The following is a 20900-nucleotide window of genomic DNA, read 5'->3' as shown; positions in this document are numbered from 1 at the left end:
ATATCTATTTGTTACGTCGGTTCAAATTATTGTTGACTAATATTGGGCTATTATGCTCGTGTATCATACTGTTTATCCGATATTAAATCGGTCATGTGTTGATCATGTAGCTTGGTCGTATAGAGAAGAAGTATCAAACACTACCCAATAGTACTAATAGAGTAATCATGTCATTTTTTTCATAACATATATAATAAATAAATAAAATTATAAAAATATATTATCAAAATATCTTTGTATTGATTGGCCGAATGGATTACTTAACAGGATGAGATGACCTAACTTTGTCAATATATAATTATATGGGTTTTACTTATTAATAAGATTCACTCATTGGTAGATAACTTTAGAAAGAGAGCCTATGTTGGAAAATATTGGGGGTGACATCACATGCGCAACGAAAAAATAAAAAATAAAATCTCTAATTCTCAAATATATATTCGTGTTATCGTGCGAAGATTGGTTCGTAAAAATCCACGAAATATAAAACCACGTGTGAGATAGATTATGTTACCTAGGAGATCGTATATTCCTGAATCCCTACAGATCTTTAGGAGAGGGTGAAGGAGGTCAAGCGCCCTTCTCTCTAGCGGTAATCCATACAACAGAGCTGCGATGATGCTCTTCAAAACTCTAAGTCTGCTCTGAGATGGAGAGAGGGAGGAGAATATGAGAAGAAGCAAAAGCTTTAGCCTATAAACTATTGAAACCCTCTTATTTATAGAGGTCTCCTGTCAACTTAACCATAATGGATCCTCCCCTATTGGGTATTGGATCTTCATCAAAGCCTCTTAAATTATTGGATCTCATCTATATGATCTAATAATTTAGAGGCTTATTGGATATCCAATAATTTATGGGTTTATTGGATATCCAATAAGATAGGGACTCTGACGGATATCTCATATTCGAATCTCTACTCATCGCAATGCTTATCATATGTGTGTGATCTTCTAGGCCCAATATCGAACTAATTGTGAGTTATATATATGTCAGAACTCCTTTTCGTTTTGTGAATTATTATCTCCATAATAATTCACTCGATTCATCGACTACGAACGTACTAAGTCATTATGTCGTAGTCCCCAAATGATACAGGGAAATCCAATCCATTGGATTTATCTATCCTCAGTTACTATGTACCTATAGTCCCTCATCCATCTAATATCTTAGAGACTGTATACTGGGCATAATGTTTTTAGACCCATATGGTTTCTACTCAAGTTTCACTCTAATCAGATTCTCTCGGAGAACTTTTTCTCTATCAATCTGAATAACCCTGGCCAAAGATTTGTCTAAGTAAAAACATATGAGACATTCCTCTCATGACACCGAGAGTGGATGATTCTCTATCGATACTCAATAGTCCTCGTAAGATTGACTACCACTCCTGATGACCGGTTATGCTAGATTTGGGACATCTAAACATATAAGTCTGGTATCAAAGAGTGGAGCACTCATACATGACATTCTTGGTGTCTCAAGCCTAAGGACCAGATATACCACTGGGACTACGGAATTGATGTATGATAATAATGTATTATCAACCATTCAGCATTCCGTAAGCGGATCAATTAGTGAACTTATTCCCCAATGAGCACCTATATTGTATCCTTAATGTCCTAACACGAGTAGTTATGAGACTAGCTGTATCTATCATATAGACATGTATACAATATATCAGTCTGTTCGGTTATCTCGATATCCTTCTCAAGTAACCTATGACCAAAATTATTTAGGATTCGTATTTAAAGGTGAATCGGTCTCATTATATTTTTTATATAGCCTAATAAAAAATATAAAATCTAAAAAATCCTTCAATTAAAAAAATCTAAATCTACATATACACAAAAATAATCTACCACCCAAAAATATTTATTTAATTATTTTATTAATTATATTTTAAATTTAATTAAAATAATTAATATATTTATTCTCTTAGTTTAAGTAATGTAGTGGAAAAATTTGAGTGGAACCCATTATCTCCCATTCTCTTTATCATCCCTAATTACATGTTCCAAAAAAAAGGCGATATAAGAAGAGCTTCAACCAAACTCTATTTAACTACACAATACAAAAAAGAAAGAAAAAACATTATTTTTTTTAATAAAAAAAATAACTTGGTTAAATTATAAAGGTTCCTCCAAAACCATCCATTTTAGTTATTCTCTCTATCTCTATCATTGGCTTATTTAAATAAAAAAATTAAATATCATAAAATCAACTTGATAATGATAATGTATTACTTACTTTCGTCTTCAAAATGTATCGAATTAGATTTTCAACTCTCAACGCTTAATAAATAAATTTAATATGTTATCATCAAACAAATATTTTAAACCTTACATATTAAATATTACTACATGGTTTTGAGTTATGTCCTCTTAGATCTCACATCGTATAATCTAATTACAGATATAAAAAGCACTCTTATCATTTTTTTTTTGTCTACTTTAACCATTTCAACTGTTCAAACTCATTTTAAATCTGATTTGAGTAATTATTTTCCTATTTTTATGTGTGTTCTAATTTGACTTTAGCGAATTGGAATAAGCCGGGGGATACAAGAAGAAATCGGCCCACCGGCCCGGTTCGGTACACTGTCAATTGCGGTTTACAAGATTGGACCGAATCCGGTTCAGTTTATTATTTCGGCTTCTGACCTATAAAAGCTTCTTCTTTGTGCCTCGCCGCACTTCGGAGCCTCCTCCTCTCGCCACTTCGCCCTCCGATTCCTAATTCGGTCTCGTAAGCTTGGTCTTCGATCGAGGTGGTAGATGGCGTCTAGGGTTTTATCTCGTATTGCTAGAAGCGGCTCGTCCCGCCGCTTGATTTCGCCGTCGTTCCGGCAGGAGTCTCTGGGGAATCTCTCCGGCGGCTTGCCTCCTGCAAAGGAATGGGCATCATCTACAAATTCTTCGGCCAAGGTCAGGTTTTCAACATTTTGAAAGAACTTTTCAATGATTTGTAGGTGATACTGGCAAAAACTTTCATCTGTTGGTCTCTGGCGTTTTAGTCAGGTGATGTAATTGACAGAGGGTTCTCTGGGGTTCATATTGCCCTTATCGTTTTAGATTTTGTAGTTTGACTTTGATCGAGACCTAAAAGATCTTGTCTTTCACTATTAATGTGGATCCTTCTTATATATGGAACCAATCGGGACTGAGTAGGTTCTTCCATTCATTCGTTGCTATTAGAATGGTAACTTAAGTAAACATTGTTTCTTTATAAAACTTACGTGGAATTGGTTAACTTGCAAGTCATCTTAAACTGAAAGGGCTGGGACTTCTGGTTTCTTAATGGTTTCTGATGCAGTGTAGCATCAATAGAGAACTCATAAAACGTAGTGCGGTATGGTCATTTCTGTGACAGTCATATCGCACTAGTACTCACATTATAAAACGATAATCTTGATCAAACTCAGGTTAAACCATGAGTTTGGTATCACCAAAGTAAATTTTATACCTTATTGCAGATTTCTTGTTAGATTCATGATTCATTATCATGAGAGGAACTATTTGTTGCCACTGTATGGGTTTTTCTCATAATTAATGACTTAATTTGTCAGAGGATCATCCATTTAATTGCAACATGAAGTTTGCACTACTTATACAAATTTTTCAAGACTGACCATGGCTGTTAGAGGAAACGTGATCTTTTGTAGGGTCTCTGTAGAACCAATCTTGCTTAGTTTCCTTTATTGTTCAAGGGATGTAGTAATTAGTTTCTTTAAATAGTTCGTAGAAAGAGTTGATCGGTAACTAACTTATTATTTTTGAGGCTTTCTTATAAACAAATTGTTGCATGAGAGTTTCCCAGAAAAAAGAGTGTATTGTATGTTTAGCTTCTATGTACTGTAGTTGTCATTCATCTTCTGCTTCTTTGTCGCCAGTTGTTAGTGCCACATAGAAATATGTACTTAGTCTTTTCATGTAGGATTAACTGGTTTTTTCGTTTCTCTTAATGCAGGATGTGAGAAAGGCTGAAGGTTAGTCAAATCTGTAGGTTTTGAATGCCAGTATTTATTCTTGTCTTTAAGTGAATAAATGCTGTCAGTATGTTATTACTATGTACATTTTTTTGTTGTTAAACTGTACAAATTTTACACTTGAATATGTCATCTCTTCTGCAGTGTTTTTGAATTTTGACTTTCAGACTTGTGTATTTAGTTTCATGTGATATGCATATAATGATGAGGTTCAAGAAACTCAGATGAAATGTCCTTGGTCTCATTTGATTAGTGTATTTTTTTTCTGTATGAAATTTTGTGATCTTAATTCTTTTCTTTGCTATCTACTGTATGTTTTGTCTCCCAATCCAACTGCAGCTAACAACAGTCATCACTCTTGCCCTTCTCTCCCACTTTCTGCTTGTGTTCCTCCCGTTTCTCCACTGCTCTTCACTGTCATCCTCCTTCATCCATCTTCTCGTTGCCCCATCTTACCTCCCTCTTATTTTTCTTCTATCTCCGTGGTTCAACTAATCAATCTATCATGACAATTCAGACTACATTTCAAGTACAATGGCAACTGTAGGTGTGTCAGAGGAAATATCACCGATAAACAATAGACAGTGTCCAGGATGGGAGTGTAATTATTTAAAGGATCCAAATGACCTAATGTCATCCTTACATGTTCTCTGACAAAATCATTTAAGGTGGAATATTTTGGGTAAGACAATGTCAAGTATTCATTTTGCAATAATGATATAAAACTTGTTTTGATTGAAGTTCTTATCTAAGTAATCATTTTTATCCTTAATTCTATATTTATAACTTTTTCAAGGTAAGCATCTTGTTTTCTTCGGACAAGTGCCAACCTCTCAAGCAATAAGGGACCTTGGCTCCTTATGGTGCTTAGTGCTTTGGAAAACACTTGAATTATTTTGTTCATCATAGTCAAAGCAAGATGACCGACCATATATTCTTAGGCGGTGTTCATGGATTTTCTTTTGCTAACTATCTCAGCCATGTTTGATAATAACTTAACAGGATAGGGTACTGACAGCTGAGGACCACAGCTGTCATGTAATTGATATAAACATTTCCCACTTATGTTTTTGTCTTTTTAACTTGAGAAATTTGAAATTCTTGATGAACTTGCATGAGAAGGCCTATATGTGTGTGAGAATAAGATGATATCAAGGTTTTATACAGCGATTTCAATAGGCGCTCAAGCGAGCGCCTCGCTTCTAAGAGGCGCTCGCCCGAGCCCAGGCGTCGGGCGCTTCGGGTGAGCGCCCAGGTTAAACCAAGCGATCGAACCAGTGTTTTACGTTTGGTTCGGTCTTCGGTGCTTCAGTTGGTTCGATTGAACCAACTAAAGCACCGATATCAGCCTCCCAACATCCCTCTCGTGACTTCCCCAACACTAACCCTGCTCGCGATTCTACCGCTGACATTTCCTCTCTATTGCCGCTATCGTTGCTTGTCTTCATTGTCTCTGCTCTCCGCTATCGCTGCTTGTCGTTGTTGTCGCTGCTGTCGTTGTCACTATTGTCGCTCCTGCTACCGCTGCTGCTTCTCTCAATCAGCAGCCTCAGTCTTACTCTTACACCGCTGCCGCTACTCGTTGCTACCGCTATCGCTGTCGCTGTCACTACTGTTGTTGTCGCTGCTTGCCACTATCGTCGCTCCAGCTCCCGCTGCCATTGCCGTTGTTGTTACTCTTACTCCATCTACTCACATCGACTCGATAGTATACTGTTAACAGTATATTAATAGTATAATATTAATTGTATACTAGTAACAATATTTTTTTTTATTTATTAGATTAATAATATATTATTTTGATTTTAATACTGCTAATTTTTATTTATTTGAAATTATTGTTATTGTTTTGAATTTTGAGATTTTTTGTTAATGTGATATTGTGATTCTGTAAGTTTTTTTAATTTAATATCATATTTTTTATTTAAATGATTATATTTATTAATTAATTTATATATTTATATATTTTATCGTCTCGTTTAGCTCGGGCGAGCGCCTAGCGCCTCGGGCGTTTTTGCACCTTGGCGCCTTTTGGCGTCTAACGCTTTTTAAATCGCTGGTTTTATATAACTTATATTAACTAGCTATCTAAGTTCTCTTGCCATCTGCTTATCTCATTAATTCATTATTGGTGTAGATAAAAAGTAAGTTTAATTAAGTCAATGTTTATTTGAAATTATAAAATTACTTATCTCCTCGCTTGAACTGCTTTTGTTCCAACTATTCAAGATATGCCTGGCATTGAGTGCAACCTGTCAATTTTAAATCAATGACTCGCAGAGATGTATTTGCTAAAAATTGTTTGTGCGCTTCAGCTCCTTATCGTTTGGTTTATTTTGCAAAAGGAAAGATGCTGTATATGGAAAAGTGATCTTTCAAAATTAGTGCATGAATGCCGAGGACTTTTTCCGTCTTTTTATCTGCATGCTTAACATGTATGTCATCTGTTTCTGTGCAACTTTTATATGGTGCACTAGAAGAGCATAGCATGTACTAATGCATGTTTTTGACATGAACACTAGGATCGTTTAGTAAACTTTTCAGATGGCATATGATCAACAGAAATCATGCAGTTCAGCCTACCATACATGACAGAAAGCACTGCACAATTTCTTGCTTAGTGAGAACAACTGCATCAAATTATTCTACACAAGCATCAGAACAAAGAACAAAAGAGGTTTGTATTTTGTCACTAAAGCTATGAGATCATTCATTTGACATCTTAGCTCCCCTTTCGTCCCTTGGTTCTCTTTAATGACTTATATTATTACTGTTAGTTCTAATTTATTATTAGAATATTTTTATTACATATCACATAATTTTTTTAAAGAGCCAAGGAAAAAAAATAGTGCACCTTTTACATTCTTCACAACTTATATTCTTTATTGTCTTATTTGCTGAGAATATATGAAAAAGTAGTGTAAATCTAGTGGACGTGCCTAAAGGGAATATTAATAATATGAGGTTAACATACTGAGGAAACACTATGGAACAACAAATTCTCAAGTGACTGCATGCAATGTCTTTAAGAATACTTTTTGTACCCAATCTGTAGTTAATTTTGAATTCCTTTTAGCAAATTGTTAACCATGTATGCATATACTTTATTAATAGTATGAAATTAGTATTAATAGGTAGTTTTGTGGATTGGTTTTCCAGGCTTCCAGGCTTCCTGGTTGTTGCACAGCCATATTGAGTAGCGAGAGGACACCCATTTTGAAGGAGATGGAAAACAATCAGGATGAATTTACCAAGGGACTATTGAATCTGATCTTGAAGGAAAAAAAGGTTTTGATTGTATGATAATAGATAGGATGACACCCTAAGGGAAAACACAAAGGAAGGGAAGAGAACAATATTGGTAGACAATAAAGAGATCTATTCGGTTTAGCTGTAAGGAAAAACACAAAGAAAAGGGTAGAGAACAATCCTGGTGGAGAATTACTATTCAGTTTTGGTCCTGTAGGATGGCAAATGGCAAATGCTAAAGGAGCTGACATTATACGATCAGAGATGGGGCTTCATCATTACAGTACATGTAATATGCAATAGGATTGTAATTAAGAGCTTGAAAAATGGTAAAAGACAAAGATTGTAATCAGGAATTTTAGGAATTTCCAAACATCACTTTGTTGCTGATGTAGTTACTAATAGGTGCTTTTGACTTTTTCGACCAGCCATCAATCAGGAGACTGCTACATTGTGAACCAAAATTAGCAAAGTTTGTATTCGGGATACCAAGGCTAAAAAGATCTGGATGCTTGATAATTAAAAAGGCCTTAGTATTTGATATTTAAAAAGGTTTTATCACTGATGAAGTTAGCAAATGTATTACAATTAAAGAGCCAAAAGTGTGGCAGCATAATATGGTATGGTTCAAGAAAAAAATTTGAAAACAGCAGTCATTCTTCGGTTAGCAATTAGGAATCGCTAAGGATAGATAAATATAGGAAGGAATCACTTAGTAGACCCATATATGTGCCAAGAAGCTGACAAAGATGTCATGCATCTAGTTTTTGGATGTAGCAGTACAAATTAGGTAAAGGAAGATATATTATCATTCTGCGGAATCAGAAAGCAGAAATCTTGGAGCAGGAATAGAAGTGGTGGGTTGATCATTATAAAGGAGGATCCATTGCATGTGTTGTGATGAAGTGAATTTTTGTGGCTTCAGTTTATCACATCCGGCAAAAGAAAAACTTTAAAATCTTTAAACCGAGGAAGGGCACAAGAGAATAAGTTATTAGGAAAGTAGTCTTAGGTTCTCAGTGGACAATGTTGGAGATAACCCAGTTAACAAGGAACTGATGGAACTATGGGTTAAGTTGCAAGACAAAGAAAATTTTCAGCATTGATAAACAAGCATTCATAGAAGACGAGGATTGACAGTCCTCGAGGGCCCCATATTTAAAATAGCAAAAGATTTATAAAATAAAAGTTTCCTATACCATCCCACAACTCATACTAGTTACCTTCTCTGGCAGCATGCCTAGTAAGGTAACCTCACTGGGCGATGTGCTTGGTATTGAATTGGAGGTCCGCATATTGGTCCATACTGACCAGTATAATCAATATTTATAATAGCAATGGTAAGCTGTAAAGTCGCAATCATTTGGGGTCAGTTGCATAGATCTTTTTCCACTACTAAGCTCTGAACAAAGCCACAATCGGGATTTAAAACCTTGATAAAATTTACTGAAGATCTTATCTTTTTCAAAGTTATTTATTCATCTCTGACCTGTTATTGCAGTTACAGATAATGGTTTCACCAAGCTGATTTAACTAGAAAACTTATCTAAATGAGAGTATTTTTTTAATTAATTCATGATTCATTTTATCAGTTCTCTTAGTTCTCACTGTTGATTGTACTTGTACCATGTGGTCTGCTTTATGTTCATGGCTTCTTTGTTCATGCAATAATTGTAATTGTTTTTTGATAAGAGCCATGTATCATATGAACTTCTCAGGAGAAAAGAAAAGATATATCTACAGTCGAAGATCCCTTTGATGCACCTACATACAATATTCCAGAAAAACCAGTGACATTTGCAGAGGGTGCTTCATACAGTCTAATAATACTTGCGGGTCTGGGTGTTGCAGGCTTGGCTGCATATGCTGTCTTTAAGGAGTTAATTTTTGAGCCAAAAGAGTAAGCTTTTCTTCATATTAGTTTTAAAGTAAAGATAGAAACTATAACTACAGAAACTGCAACTACATAGTATATGGTAACTCTTCCAGTTCTACTTGAAGTTTAAAGTTTTTTGAAACTCAACATGTTGAATGTAATGTATGATTAGATACTACACTCAGAGTTAACCTTGCTTTTTATTAGTCTCTGCTGCTGCTATAGTGACAGCTGCTATATCGATTGCCCATTTATGAATAAATTACAACCAAGTTTGATTGCAGTTACAAAATTATGCTGAACATCAATGGTCATCAAAAGATCTTTTAACTTTTGGTTCTTGAGTCAACAGTGGCTTAATAGTTAAAACCATTTTGTCATGCTATGCAGCAGTTGGTATTATATAAGGAGAAATATGACATGTTATCATCATAAGTTCTTGATAACATCTTGAGATGTCCGACTCTTATGTTGAGTGGGTAAACCTGCAGAATCTTTCATTTTAGTCAATATTTATTATTCTTTGTTACATGCATTTTCTGTAGACTGTACTTTTCTTTTTTGTTTTTATTATGTGATAATAAGTTGGTTTTTGTATGTAAAGGGTTGGAATTTCAGATTTAACTCACTAAACTTCAGATATTAATAAGGTTTGGAGTTTCAATTTCTGCTCATTCTGGGAATTTAGGTTCAGCTCTTTCAACAATCTTTAATGAGGACAAGTTTCTACCAAAATTCAGGAAAGTAGTATTAGAAGGCTGCTGTTTAATTAGTGATGTCTTGACATCATATTTTTGTGTGATGCATCACAAATATACAATTTAGGAGGATATAAGGCATTCATATTAATTTTAATTGCCACTTTTAGGCTGTTTAGAAGTGTGACTATTGATTTTTGACTTTAGAATCGTTACACAAATGAATTATGATGACTATACTTAATGTAGAGTCTATGTAGTACAACTGTCTTTCATCTGTCATAGCGCTTGAACAAACAACAGAAACAAGTGCTAGTGCCCACTCTGGATTGCTATGTGGATCATTGACATCCCTTGGCAGAGAAGGCAAGCTGGAAATATATTGGCTGGTATGTCTAGTGGCATGTGTCAACCATGTCATGTCATGTGTCATGAGCACAGTCATCTAATTAGCTTTGACATAAATGGGGGTTGCAGTGCCATCAGTCAAACAGGATGGAGCAGCAGATATGGACCTTTTGCCTGCTGTTTAGTATACCGATAATGGTGAAACATTTTACTTGCTTGATTCATTCATGCCACACTAGATGTTGTATCAATATTAATTGTTTGGTTGTCTTCTTTAGTTATGAAGCTTTTAAAGAAAAAAATTTTTTTTGATAGATCAAAACACATGGATTTGATTATGGAAGTATGTAATTTTAAGTAAAAGATGTGGGAACACCTTCAAATTGTTGATTTCAGCTCACATTTTCACTGAGCCTCAATGTTAGATGGATCAAGTTGGCAGGAGTTTTTATTGTTAGTTTTATTTGACAACGTGGAGTGAAGAGACTACATTTTACTAAGAAGATGATTATATTAGATGGCAAAATGCTTGCAATTGTGCAGTTATGAATTCTTTGTAATCTGGTTGGTTTTTTTTAATTGTATTTTTTTCCTTTTCTTTCATTTCTATATATTAAGAAAGTAATTTATTATGCATTTTCTCTTTACCTATTATGTAGGTACAAGATTTTCGGAAAGGCTCTTGAAAGGGTGCAGAATGATAGTCAGGTATGTATCAGAGAGCTGGTCTATCTCAGTCATGATTTCTATCAGTTGCCTCATTAACTCATTTGGGATTTTTTTTATTATGTTTTCTTTATTATATTTGTGCTCCATATTGGGTTGTCAGGTTACTGTGAGAATTGGCTCTCCTGTTACTGGCTATGGCCAAGAAAGCAGAAATCGGGCTGCTCGTCAACGTATTCCAAATAGGGTTTGGACTGATGAAGATGGTATTGAACATGTTGAGGTAATATCTCACAGGAGAAGCTTTTATGCATGTTTTAGTTATAGACCAATCTGAACTTATTAGCCAATGTGATAGTTACAAATTATAATCTTCCATTTCCATGCAATGCTTATCTGGGCTCCCTTGAATCTATTCTGGAAAAGGGTAGTTGGTGAAAATTAGCAAAACCTGTCTGGACTAAGAAAATGAGGTCAATCTTCAAATGATATTTGGATTCTGGCAAACCTCTGAGAAGGATTTTACCACCAGCCTTATCAAAGTAGATTATTGGGAAAGCAGTGAGTTTTAAGTAGCTGTAGCAAGAATTGGATGTTAAGAATTGGAAAAGACTAAAGACTGGCAATACTGGAAATTATCCATTTAAAAAGCTTTCTGCAGAATGTTCGCTTCAAGAATTGATTCTCTGAAAATTAATAGTAAGACTAGGATTTTGCTTCCAGAGACTTATCATGCACTTCCTTGGTTGTTGAAGATATCAAACGCGCATCAGGGTCACCAGGAATGAACATTTGACTTGTATCTAATTTACATATAGGTAAACTTCCATATTCGCGGACCACATGGATTTGGCAAGGTGTACACAGAAATGTTCAAAAACCAGGCTGACAAGAAGTGGACATTCACATACTTGATTGTGGAGATCAAGTCCCCGTCGCCGGCACAACTGATGCTAGAGTCATATGTTCCTGCGTAGCTCAAAGTCAAACCAGACAGTTTTATCAGGGTGGTTCTGATGGTCGCTAAAGGTGAGCCCCTCCACATCTGCTGCAGGTTTCAACCATCTGCTAGACAAAGAGGGCAGAATGCTTGTCATGCTTACATTTCATTTTTGACATGGCTGAGCTGTTCTTTTGGGTACCTCAAAACATCCATGATGATTCAGATACCGTCTAATTTCTTTCTTCCATATTGACGGCGAAGGAAAACAAAAAAAAGAAAAAGAGGTGGTTCAAAGCTAGAACTTGTGTCCTATATCCTTTTTTTCCTCATTTTTTTAATACTATGTCCTATTCTTTTTGCTTATGGCATCAAGAAAATTATCATGTAGGATGAGATGACAATCTATCTAGAGTGTAGTCTTTTGACCTATTTACAATTGGTGGAAGAAGATTGCAAGGTGTGCTCATATCAGGTTGATCCAATTATTTTGAACCCAAACAAAATGCTGAACAAATTAAACGTTCGAAAATTTCTGGCAACTGATTCATAGCAGATTGAAGCTTTTGAGCACCACAAGCAGCTGCTGGTATATATATGCCCCTCAAAAAGTTCGAGCTTCTATAGGTTCAGTGGTCCATTTAAAAGACCCATCATATTCTAACATCAAACCACTACAGTATTTGTTTTGGGCCTCCCAATACACATTTCAGAATGCATGAATGAAGAACTATAGTCATTAATGATGGAATTCGTCGGCTATGATGGATGTGAAAAAGATGGTTTTTGTGGTTTTCACAGAAGAGACAAAGAGAATTGTCAGGGAGGGCCTTAAGGTAATCGGCAACATAAGCATCTCACTATCCATGTCAGAGTCATGCATATTAATATAAGTTGATCATTTTTATTAAGTAGGTATTGTCCAATCAAGCATCAAGTTATATGTTAATATGAAGATGACAACCAAACATAATATAAATATCTTCATTCACAGGCCTGTAGGTGAATAGAAATTGATTTACTTTCTTTCAAACATGAGGATACTACAAGAAGTACTTTTTCCTAACTCAAAAGTCAATTCATGTGGCTCAATTTTTGACAAGAATGGCAGCATAATTACACCCAAAACGTTTTGGGTAGTGTACAAAGCAGTAGGTCTGGAGACTAGTGTTATTGGCACCTGGATTGAGAAGAGATCTTTGTTTGTGTGTTCATATCAGCATACAAATGTGAGGATCAAGAAAACATTTTACAGATTGAACAAAACCTATGGGATTAGTATCGCCAAATTCAGAACTCATTAAGTAAACAAATGTGAGAAATCAATCATAGAACGAAGAAAACATTTAATATATTTCCAACAAAACAAGACTAGTCATATATAATAATGCACATGAATTCCAAAACCTAGAGTGGCAACAACTGAAATATACAACATAGACTATCTGCAATCCTTTTTCCCCACAGCCGTTACCTCAGCACTCTCATGACAAAGCACGAGCTTAAGCCTCATCGACCTTCATGCAGATCCTCAGAAAATACTGCTGTTCTGGAAATGTTGTCATTGTCAAAAAGGCTTAGACCTGAGAAAGGACCAGAAGAGAACATGGACGAAGTGGCATCTGATTCAAAAGTCGTCGACGACTGCTTATTATGGGGATTAGTTGATGGGGTCGGCAAGGGATCCTGGCATTCAGCTACACGCTGCACCATTTTAAGGGACTGCACCACTTCACCCATCGTAGGCCTCTGGTTCGCCTCATGTGCAACGCAAGCTGCTGCAACTGTGCAAACTCGCACAAAATCATCCTTGGGGTACTTACCTGCAAGCCTAGGGTCTGCAAGCTCCTCTAATCTGTTACTATCACGAAGAATTGGCCGGGCCTGCAAGTACCAGAACATATGAATGCATGATTTACCGCCTGATGGATTAGTATATATGGTGGGGGCTGTCTGAAGTATGCTAGCTAGATTAACGATGAAAACAATTGGTACTTAAATAAACTGCAGAAAGATTATCATGAAAAGAATATCTTAAGCTGTCATAAAGAAATTATTATACTAACCTTTGCAGATTCTATTTAACTGTTTCCAACAGAAACTTTTTCCCTTTGCTATGTCTTTCACTTAAGAGATTATATATTTTTGTCTATATATCATTATCTTCACTGAAATTTAACTACGCCACCAACACCATGTAGACAAATGAGTAAATCAGATGAGGTAAACTGTAAAGGATCCACTAATGTATATTAACTTAAAAATAAATCGTGAAAAAAAAAATCTAACCCAAGTTACAAGGTTTTCCTGGCCAGATGGTTGTGACATATCTACAGGCCTCCTTCCTGTCAGCAGTTCAAGTAGAACTACTCCGAAGCTGTACACATCACTCTTTACTAACAGGTGTCCGGTCATGGCATATTCGGGTGCTACATACCTGAAATGACATAGGATGCAAATGGTGCAATAATATAAGTCAAAATAAAGTAACTTGAATGAAAGGAAATTGACTACTCACCCAAATGTCCCCATGACGCGAGTAGAAAGATAATTAGCACGACCTTCAGGTGCTTGCTTGGCCAGACCAAAGTCAGAAACCTTGGCGTGGAAGTTGTTCTCAAGCAATATATTGGATGCTTTGAAATCCCTGTGAATCACACAGGGTTGAGAATCCTCATGTAGGTACGCTAACCCTCTTGCAGCATCAAGAGCAATCTTCATTCTAGTTTCCCAATCTAAAGGACAGTTTGCTCCCAAGGGGCCTAAAGAGAAGGCACTTATTAGTATCACATTCGGAAACTTAGATGTAATAGAATTTAAGGCTCAAAATTAATGATACCATGAAGCCAGGAGTCCAAGCTTCCATTTGAAACTAACTCATAACACAGAAGATTTTGTGCTGAGTCACGGCAGCTGTAGTAACCAACAAGTTTCACAAGATTTCTATGATGCAGCCTGCTCAGCATCTCGACCTCAACCAGGAATTCTTTATCTCCTTGGTGTCCTCCACTGGAAAGCTTCTTGATGGCAACAGCAGTCCCATCACTCAATACACCCTTGAAGACACGGCCAAAGCCACCTTCCCCAAGCATGCTAGCAGACTCAAAATTGTTTGTAGCATCTTTGAGCTCCTCATATGAAAATAACCGTGTACTAGTGGGATGAGGAAGAGCCGCTTCCACAGACACTGTATCTGCAATCCTTGACTTCACTGCAAAGTAAAATTCTGATGAAAATCTAAATACATAAAATTATATGGTATCATAATTGATCACTAAGAAATTCAACTTATTGCGCTTAAACTAAGAAGTTCTGTTGTGAAACTAAGAAATAATAACCGTTGTCCTATTACATTAATCCACAAAATAAGAAATCATAGGAAGGATATTTGAAAGGTATCCCTGTTACCAACGATGTTCCCAATCTTGCTCACTAGCAACAAAACAAATATCTTGGGCTAATCTTAACCTATATCCAAAACTATAATAACTTCAACATGGACAGCCACCACATCTAGGCTAAACCATATCACATAAATACAAGAACCCATGTCCAAAGTTCCCATGAATTCAGAATCAATTGCTTGAGAATTGATTAATAATCAATTTAAAAGGCAACCACAAACTTGAGTTGGTTTTCGGATGTAACTTATTAGAGTGTTGACTTTTGCTTCATAGTTAATTATGATGAAATAAATAATGATGAAGATGATGATAAAACTTTAGTCAAAAGTGTTTCTTTTTCCTTTTCTGCTTTGCCAAAAGCTTGTAAGTCATTAGTTTGAAGTTTTGAAGTCATCCAAAATCATAATATTCATCAGCTATTATTCAAGGAACAGCCAATCCTCGTTTCAGCAGATGTGGATGTTAACATGTAAGCTTCAAAATCAACTTTCTAGTTCTAAACTGAGATATGCAAAAATCAATTGTCAGATGCATATTCAATTACTTTGCAACCTTTACATGATTGGTTCCTCGCCATATCTCAATTTCTGTGCAACATTTCTACTAGAATTCAACCATTCCATATAATTCTTCATAACTTAAGCTGGATGTGGATATCCTAACTTATAAGTTTAAGCAACAAAATAGGACCTAAGCATGTACCTGCTTCTTCTGCTGGTACCTCCTTCCTTTTGCTAGATGTGCAAGAACAAATTACTAGCATGACTAAAGTAACCGCTAGCAGAATGCTGATACATATCCCGATAACAATTATGAAACTTGAATGGTTTCCACCTCCAGTATCCTTGTTTGGTACAGATGCAGGCAAGTAGGGTGCTGCAGGTGATGAAGCCATGGGTGATGAAGCCCATAAAGGAGCTGGAGAAAAAAGATTGAAAAGTCAACCATCATTTCACCAGATGCCATCTGGGAATATGAAATCTATTCTAGAGAAAATATCCATAAGTTTCACTAGAGATGAAATGATATCCCTACAAAAAATTTCACCACAAGATAAATGGAGATAGATTAACATGGAAAGAGAGACATTTTTAGTATAAATCCGCTAGATACAACCAAGAAAACAAGTTCATTACAAGACAGAGAAGATGACAGCATTCTCGGATATATAGCGTGCATTAGGTACATCATAAATAACCTCTAAAATGTTGAGGAAGAACAAATGATAGTTGCATCATAAATAGAAGTTACATCCAGCAAGCTTTAGATGATTTAGCCAGGGCACTCATGGTATATAGTAATCATCTTATTGTTGACAAAACTAGTTCCTTAAAAGCAGAAACAAGTATCATGACAATCACAGAATACACTAAGCCTATAATGGTCAAAATTGATCTAGTTTCTTCTAACTAAACAAAAAAAATCAATAATCAATCAACAACACAAAAGTGCATCTGCATGTGGTTCCATTTAGGTCTTGAAGTTGATTTCAACCTATGAAGTAAACAAATGAACCCAAGAAAAGTCCAAGTGTACCGTGACAGTGGAAGAGAATGGAACTAAAGGATAAGAGAATTAAACAAAATATATCTCAAAATATAAATATGGTTATTACTCTTTTCTGAAGAAAATCATCTCTGACATCTGCAATGTGACATGTCATTTTTTCTTGTATGATTTTGAATTTAATTTTAAAATTTTGAACAAAGATATTTGTTCAATATTTCTTGTAGCTTTTCCAAAATACATTTCTAAGATATACGGATGTTAACATATGGTAAAATCGAACATCTACATGAACAGTCTTTACTAACAAGAAGTCAAATACTGTACATGAAATGTACAATTTTATGTGAGTCCCACATATCATAAATGATATCATGATTACTATAACATCAGAAGAATTGGTTGCTACTATTATAAGACAACTATGGCAGATATGTTGTTCAAGTTTATCAAGTTTAAGCATGAAACTTGTTCCATAATTAATTCATGTTGAATGATCTATTAGCTGCTAAATTGTTGCAATGTTCCACAAATTTATTTTTATGTCTGCAATTTTACCTGTTCAAAACCATGCTACATTTGTCTGTTTGATGGTTGAGAGTGAAAAATATGCAGATAGTAGATAAAAATTATCAAAGACTGCAACTTTGAAAATAATGGATTACATATCTAATAGACTGGAAGAAAAATAAACTTTGTGACAATCTAATAACAATAATTTACTATGTTCTTCTAGTGATTACCAGGAGGAGGAGCAAGTGGTCTAAACCAAGTCAAATTGAGAAGTCTATAGTCGCCAACTAGCCCAGGGTTAATGCGAACCCTATGCAGTGCAAGCGAAGAATTCATTGCAATAACTTGATCTGCAGAGAAACTTATCCCTGTATGTGGGGCTATGTCCATTGTGATATTTAACCCAAATGCACCAACAACGTAGAAATTAACAATCTCAAACTGGTCAATCCGCAGCTCAAGCTGATAAGACAGTTCTTGAAGAAATTCATTGCTCCAATTTGAAATCAGAGAAACATTCTGCAGAAAGAGCTCGACTTTCACAGGGTACACACAGTGGCAATCTTGAGTACCTTGTCTTTGCACCATGTTTGGCTCACAACATTCTGTTCCAATGAGAAGATATTAGAAATAAATATATTAGCATAGTGATTGCTGGAAAAAACAATGCCTTCTTATCTTAGTTCAGTTAGTTATTACTTTCTAAAACAGGATAATCAGATGAGAGAAAGTTTTCCATCCTTAAAGATTAAAATCAGAAGTATACACTACAGTTTTCACCAACATAATACACATTTTCAAGTGACAAAGATTTCCTACCTTTGTTTTCCCTGTCCAAGAAGAAGTCATGTTTCAATTCCTTTTGAAGTAAAACATTTATATTACAGACTTCCTGAATAAAACAAACATCGTTTACTTAAAATTATGAAAGGTACATACTGAACACACTTGTACATGAATCAAACTTTCAAAATATAAAACATGCCAAATCCTCAAACATTCTTGTATTTCTTTAACAGTCCATTGGATGTCTCACAAGCTAGAAATTAGAATCAATGACCACTAAGTGAATTGTCTGTTAATATTCTAGAAGAAGAGGCCGATGTTAAGAAGATGAGACATTAAATTTTTGGTACTATCAAGAGAAAATTAACTATAACAACTCAGAAAGAATGTAAGCAGATGCACATAGAGAAGTGTGTCGTGCAAGTTAACTTCTTTGTTGAACTACAAAAGAATGAACACAAGCTATCTTATCAGAACGTTAGAAAAAAAAGTTGAAATACATAATTTATCTTACCAGTTTCAGGAGACAATGGTGGTTGTGCCAAGCCAGAAGGAAGTGAGGTTGAGTTTGAATATACTGGAGAAGAATGGCCAACAGATGAAGGTGTAATAGCCAACTCTGTGGAAGTATGTTGGCTGTTTGGCATTGGAGGATTTACTAAACTTGACAAGTTTAAAGAAGCAGTTAGAGTGTTATAATCAGGGGAACCTCTTATTGGCAATTGTGAAGCTGCAGCCTTCTCTACAGTGTACTTCAAGTGTCTTCTACTGACCAAAGGAAGACTTGCTGGCAAGGAAATTTCAACTTTTGATGGCGTGATTGCGGAATGAACTTGGTTCCATTCATCTAAAGGAGAAGCAGCTGCCACGGTAGCGGGAGATGTGGGAGCTGCTTCTGGTAAATGACTGGTAGGTTTTGCCTCCACGATAAGTTCCAAGTGCACTACTATCAACAGATAACACAGAAAAAATATCCTTGACAATCGTTCATGTAATCCTGCATGCCACAAATTAAAGTCCAATTGAGGACTCAACATGATCAATGCATTAGCTGGTTTTTATTCAAAATAGGAAATGAAGATCTAGTTCGATAAACTAAACAATCGTTCACCAATCAGGCAAAAGTTGGCATACAGGAAACTGTTTTGTCTATTCTAACAGTAAGCTACTACTATATGCCACAAACGTAATCAGACTGAAAGCCCAAGAAAAGAGAGCATAGCTGAAGCAAATTCCAAATAAACAGCCACATTATCATGTAGGTGTTGATGTCAAGAAAAGTAGTCTTTTTGGCTTTGCAAACAAAGGTTGCATTGTGAAGATAGGCCATTACAAGAAGCCACGACTCGAAAAACTGGTTTAATCCATCCGCACCTCAAGCCCCACCGCCATTACGCACCAAACTCGAAAAATAGCTATGACACACCCACAACGTGATCTTCCAGCGAACGATCGCTCTACAACACCAAGTGAAATCAAGTAATCACAGAAACAAGCACAAACAGTACCTTTCCAGTGTGAAATCCTCGGCGCTCGCCCAAAACCCCCCATCGCCGATCACGGCCGAAAAATGCGACACGGATCCACAGAACTCGGCGTAGATCAATCCGGCAAGGGGCGGGGAGCGCATGGAGGCCTCGGAGCTGGGCAGTCCAGGAGCGGGAGCAGCGGGCACCGGCGAGCTTTACGGATCAAAGGGAAAGAGATCGCAGGATCCGGAGCTCGACGGGCTCGGTCTGGCTACGGCGAGGGCGATGACCGGGGAGGGATCGGAGGTCGCCAGTCCATGGGTAGGATTCCGATCCGTGAGCTGTTAGGGTTTTTAGAACCTTTTAATCCATGAAGTGCTCCGTTTCGCTTTACTCATTTCTCATGCGCTTTTTTTATTTGCTCTTTGCTTCTTTCTATAATAATGTTGGAGGGGCCTACCAACGCAATTTTATCCTTTTTCTCAATATGGTTAGAATAACAGTACTGTCAACTAACTGTTAAACGTTCCAATAATATATCATAAGATTTACCACTTACCTTTTATATATATTTATATTATATCAGTTGTAGAACAGACGTTATATTTTTTAGATTAATATATATATATATATATATATGGAATGACAAAATAAAAAATTATTAATGATATGAGGAGATAAAAGAAAGATTGAAAAACTTAATACAAATTATAAATAATATTTTAAATATTTTTAACATAATCAAATATATAAATTTTTAGAAAAATTTGATAGTATATCATACTCATTTATTAAAGATTAATTAAAGATTTAAAATTTTATCTGATATATTTAAAAAATAAATAACTTAGTTGTGATGGATTTTAAAGTTAAGAAAGTGATATTTTTGGACCATTTGTAGTACTCATTGTTCTTTTTCTTGATTAATTATTAGTTAACTGAAATAAAATGGAAAGAAAATTTACAACAAAATTTAATAATTAATGTTCAAACAGATATTAATCTTTCTTTTGAACTAAATCTTACATTTATTTTAGCTTATTTGATTAGTGCAATAACTTTGATTCTTGATAGTAAGATCTGACATCAAATATAGTCTTTACTATTTATCTTTAGTAAAAAAAAATAGAATTAGATTGTTGATATTGAAGTGAATAGAAACTGTTAATTTTTCTTTTTTTGTTCTTAGAATAAGGGTTCAGCACATTTGTTTGGATCAAAATTGCTGATGATTTGATGAACTTAATATAAATAATCTAAATCTTGTTGACCTCCTTAGCTCTTTCACTGATAAAAGTATTGTTTAAATAGGCTGTTCTTCAATGATAATAATAAAATCAATTTGACTTTTAATAAGCAACTATAAATAATTCATGGAAACCTTATCCATTCATTAATTATTCCCAACCTTCTCCACTTTCGGCAGCCACAACTTGAAGGAACTGTCAAAGCATTAG

At 35.5% G+C, this 20900-nt stretch overlaps 2 protein-coding genes across 2 annotated transcripts; one reads left to right on the top strand and one right to left on the bottom strand.

Moving 5' to 3' along the window:
* Positions 1 to 2682: 2682 nt before the first annotated feature.
* LOC135632738 (probable mitochondrial import inner membrane translocase subunit TIM21) lies at positions 2683 to 12234 on the top strand. Its single transcript, XM_065141488.1, has 7 exons — positions 2683 to 2927; positions 3970 to 3988; positions 6511 to 6665; positions 8956 to 9137; positions 10819 to 10867; positions 10989 to 11108; positions 11644 to 12234. Exons 1-7 carry the CDS (start codon positions 2778 to 2780, stop codon positions 11800 to 11802), a joined length of 834 nt encoding a protein of 277 aa, XP_064997560.1. The 5' UTR covers positions 2683 to 2777; the 3' UTR covers positions 11803 to 12234.
* Positions 12235 to 13094: 860 nt separating this feature from the next.
* On the bottom strand, positions 13095 to 19847 carry LOC135634147 (proline-rich receptor-like protein kinase PERK15). The gene is made up of 8 exons (XM_065144403.1): positions 19483 to 19847; positions 18489 to 18971; positions 17419 to 17793; positions 15872 to 16087; positions 14605 to 14976; positions 14284 to 14527; positions 14055 to 14202; positions 13095 to 13649 (listed from the first exon to the last, which is right to left on the bottom strand). Exons 1-8 carry the CDS (start codon positions 19523 to 19525, stop codon positions 13275 to 13277), a joined length of 2256 nt encoding a protein of 751 aa, XP_065000475.1. The 5' UTR covers positions 19526 to 19847; the 3' UTR covers positions 13095 to 13274.
* Between the last annotated feature and the right edge of the window lie 1053 nt (positions 19848 to 20900).

This window comes from Musa acuminata, chromosome BXJ3-3, assembly GCF_036884655.1.
Source record: "Musa acuminata AAA Group cultivar baxijiao chromosome BXJ3-3, Cavendish_Baxijiao_AAA, whole genome shotgun sequence".
Lineage (NCBI taxonomy): Eukaryota > Viridiplantae > Streptophyta > Magnoliopsida > Zingiberales > Musaceae > Musa > Musa acuminata.
The sequence above is the reverse complement of the archived record's forward strand: the minus strand, read 5'-3'. Positions and strand labels throughout refer to the sequence as shown.

Bases quoted from the DNA above. Each gene is read 5' to 3' on its own strand.
- LOC135634147 (XM_065144403.1), bottom strand. From the start codon at position 19,525: ATGGGGGGTTTTGGGCGAGCGCCGAGGATTTCACACTGGAAAG. The intron at 18,972-19,482 runs GTACTGTTTGTG...TGTGGCATGCAG, and splicing joins GAGGATTTCACACTGGAAAG to GATTACATGAACGATTGTCA. The intron at 17,794-18,488 runs GTAAGATAAATT...TCATTGGAACAG, and splicing joins ACCATTGTCTCCTGAAACTG to AATGTTGTGAGCCAAACATG.
- LOC135632738 (XM_065141488.1), top strand. From the start codon at position 2,778: ATGGCGTCTAGGGTTTTATCTCGTATTGCTAGAAGCGGCTCGTCCCGC. The intron at 9,138-10,818 runs GTAAGCTTTTCT...CCTATTATGTAG, and splicing joins TTAATTTTTGAGCCAAAAGA to GTACAAGATTTTCGGAAAGG. The intron at 11,109-11,643 runs GTAATATCTCAC...ATTTACATATAG, and splicing joins ATGGTATTGAACATGTTGAG to GTAAACTTCCATATTCGCGG.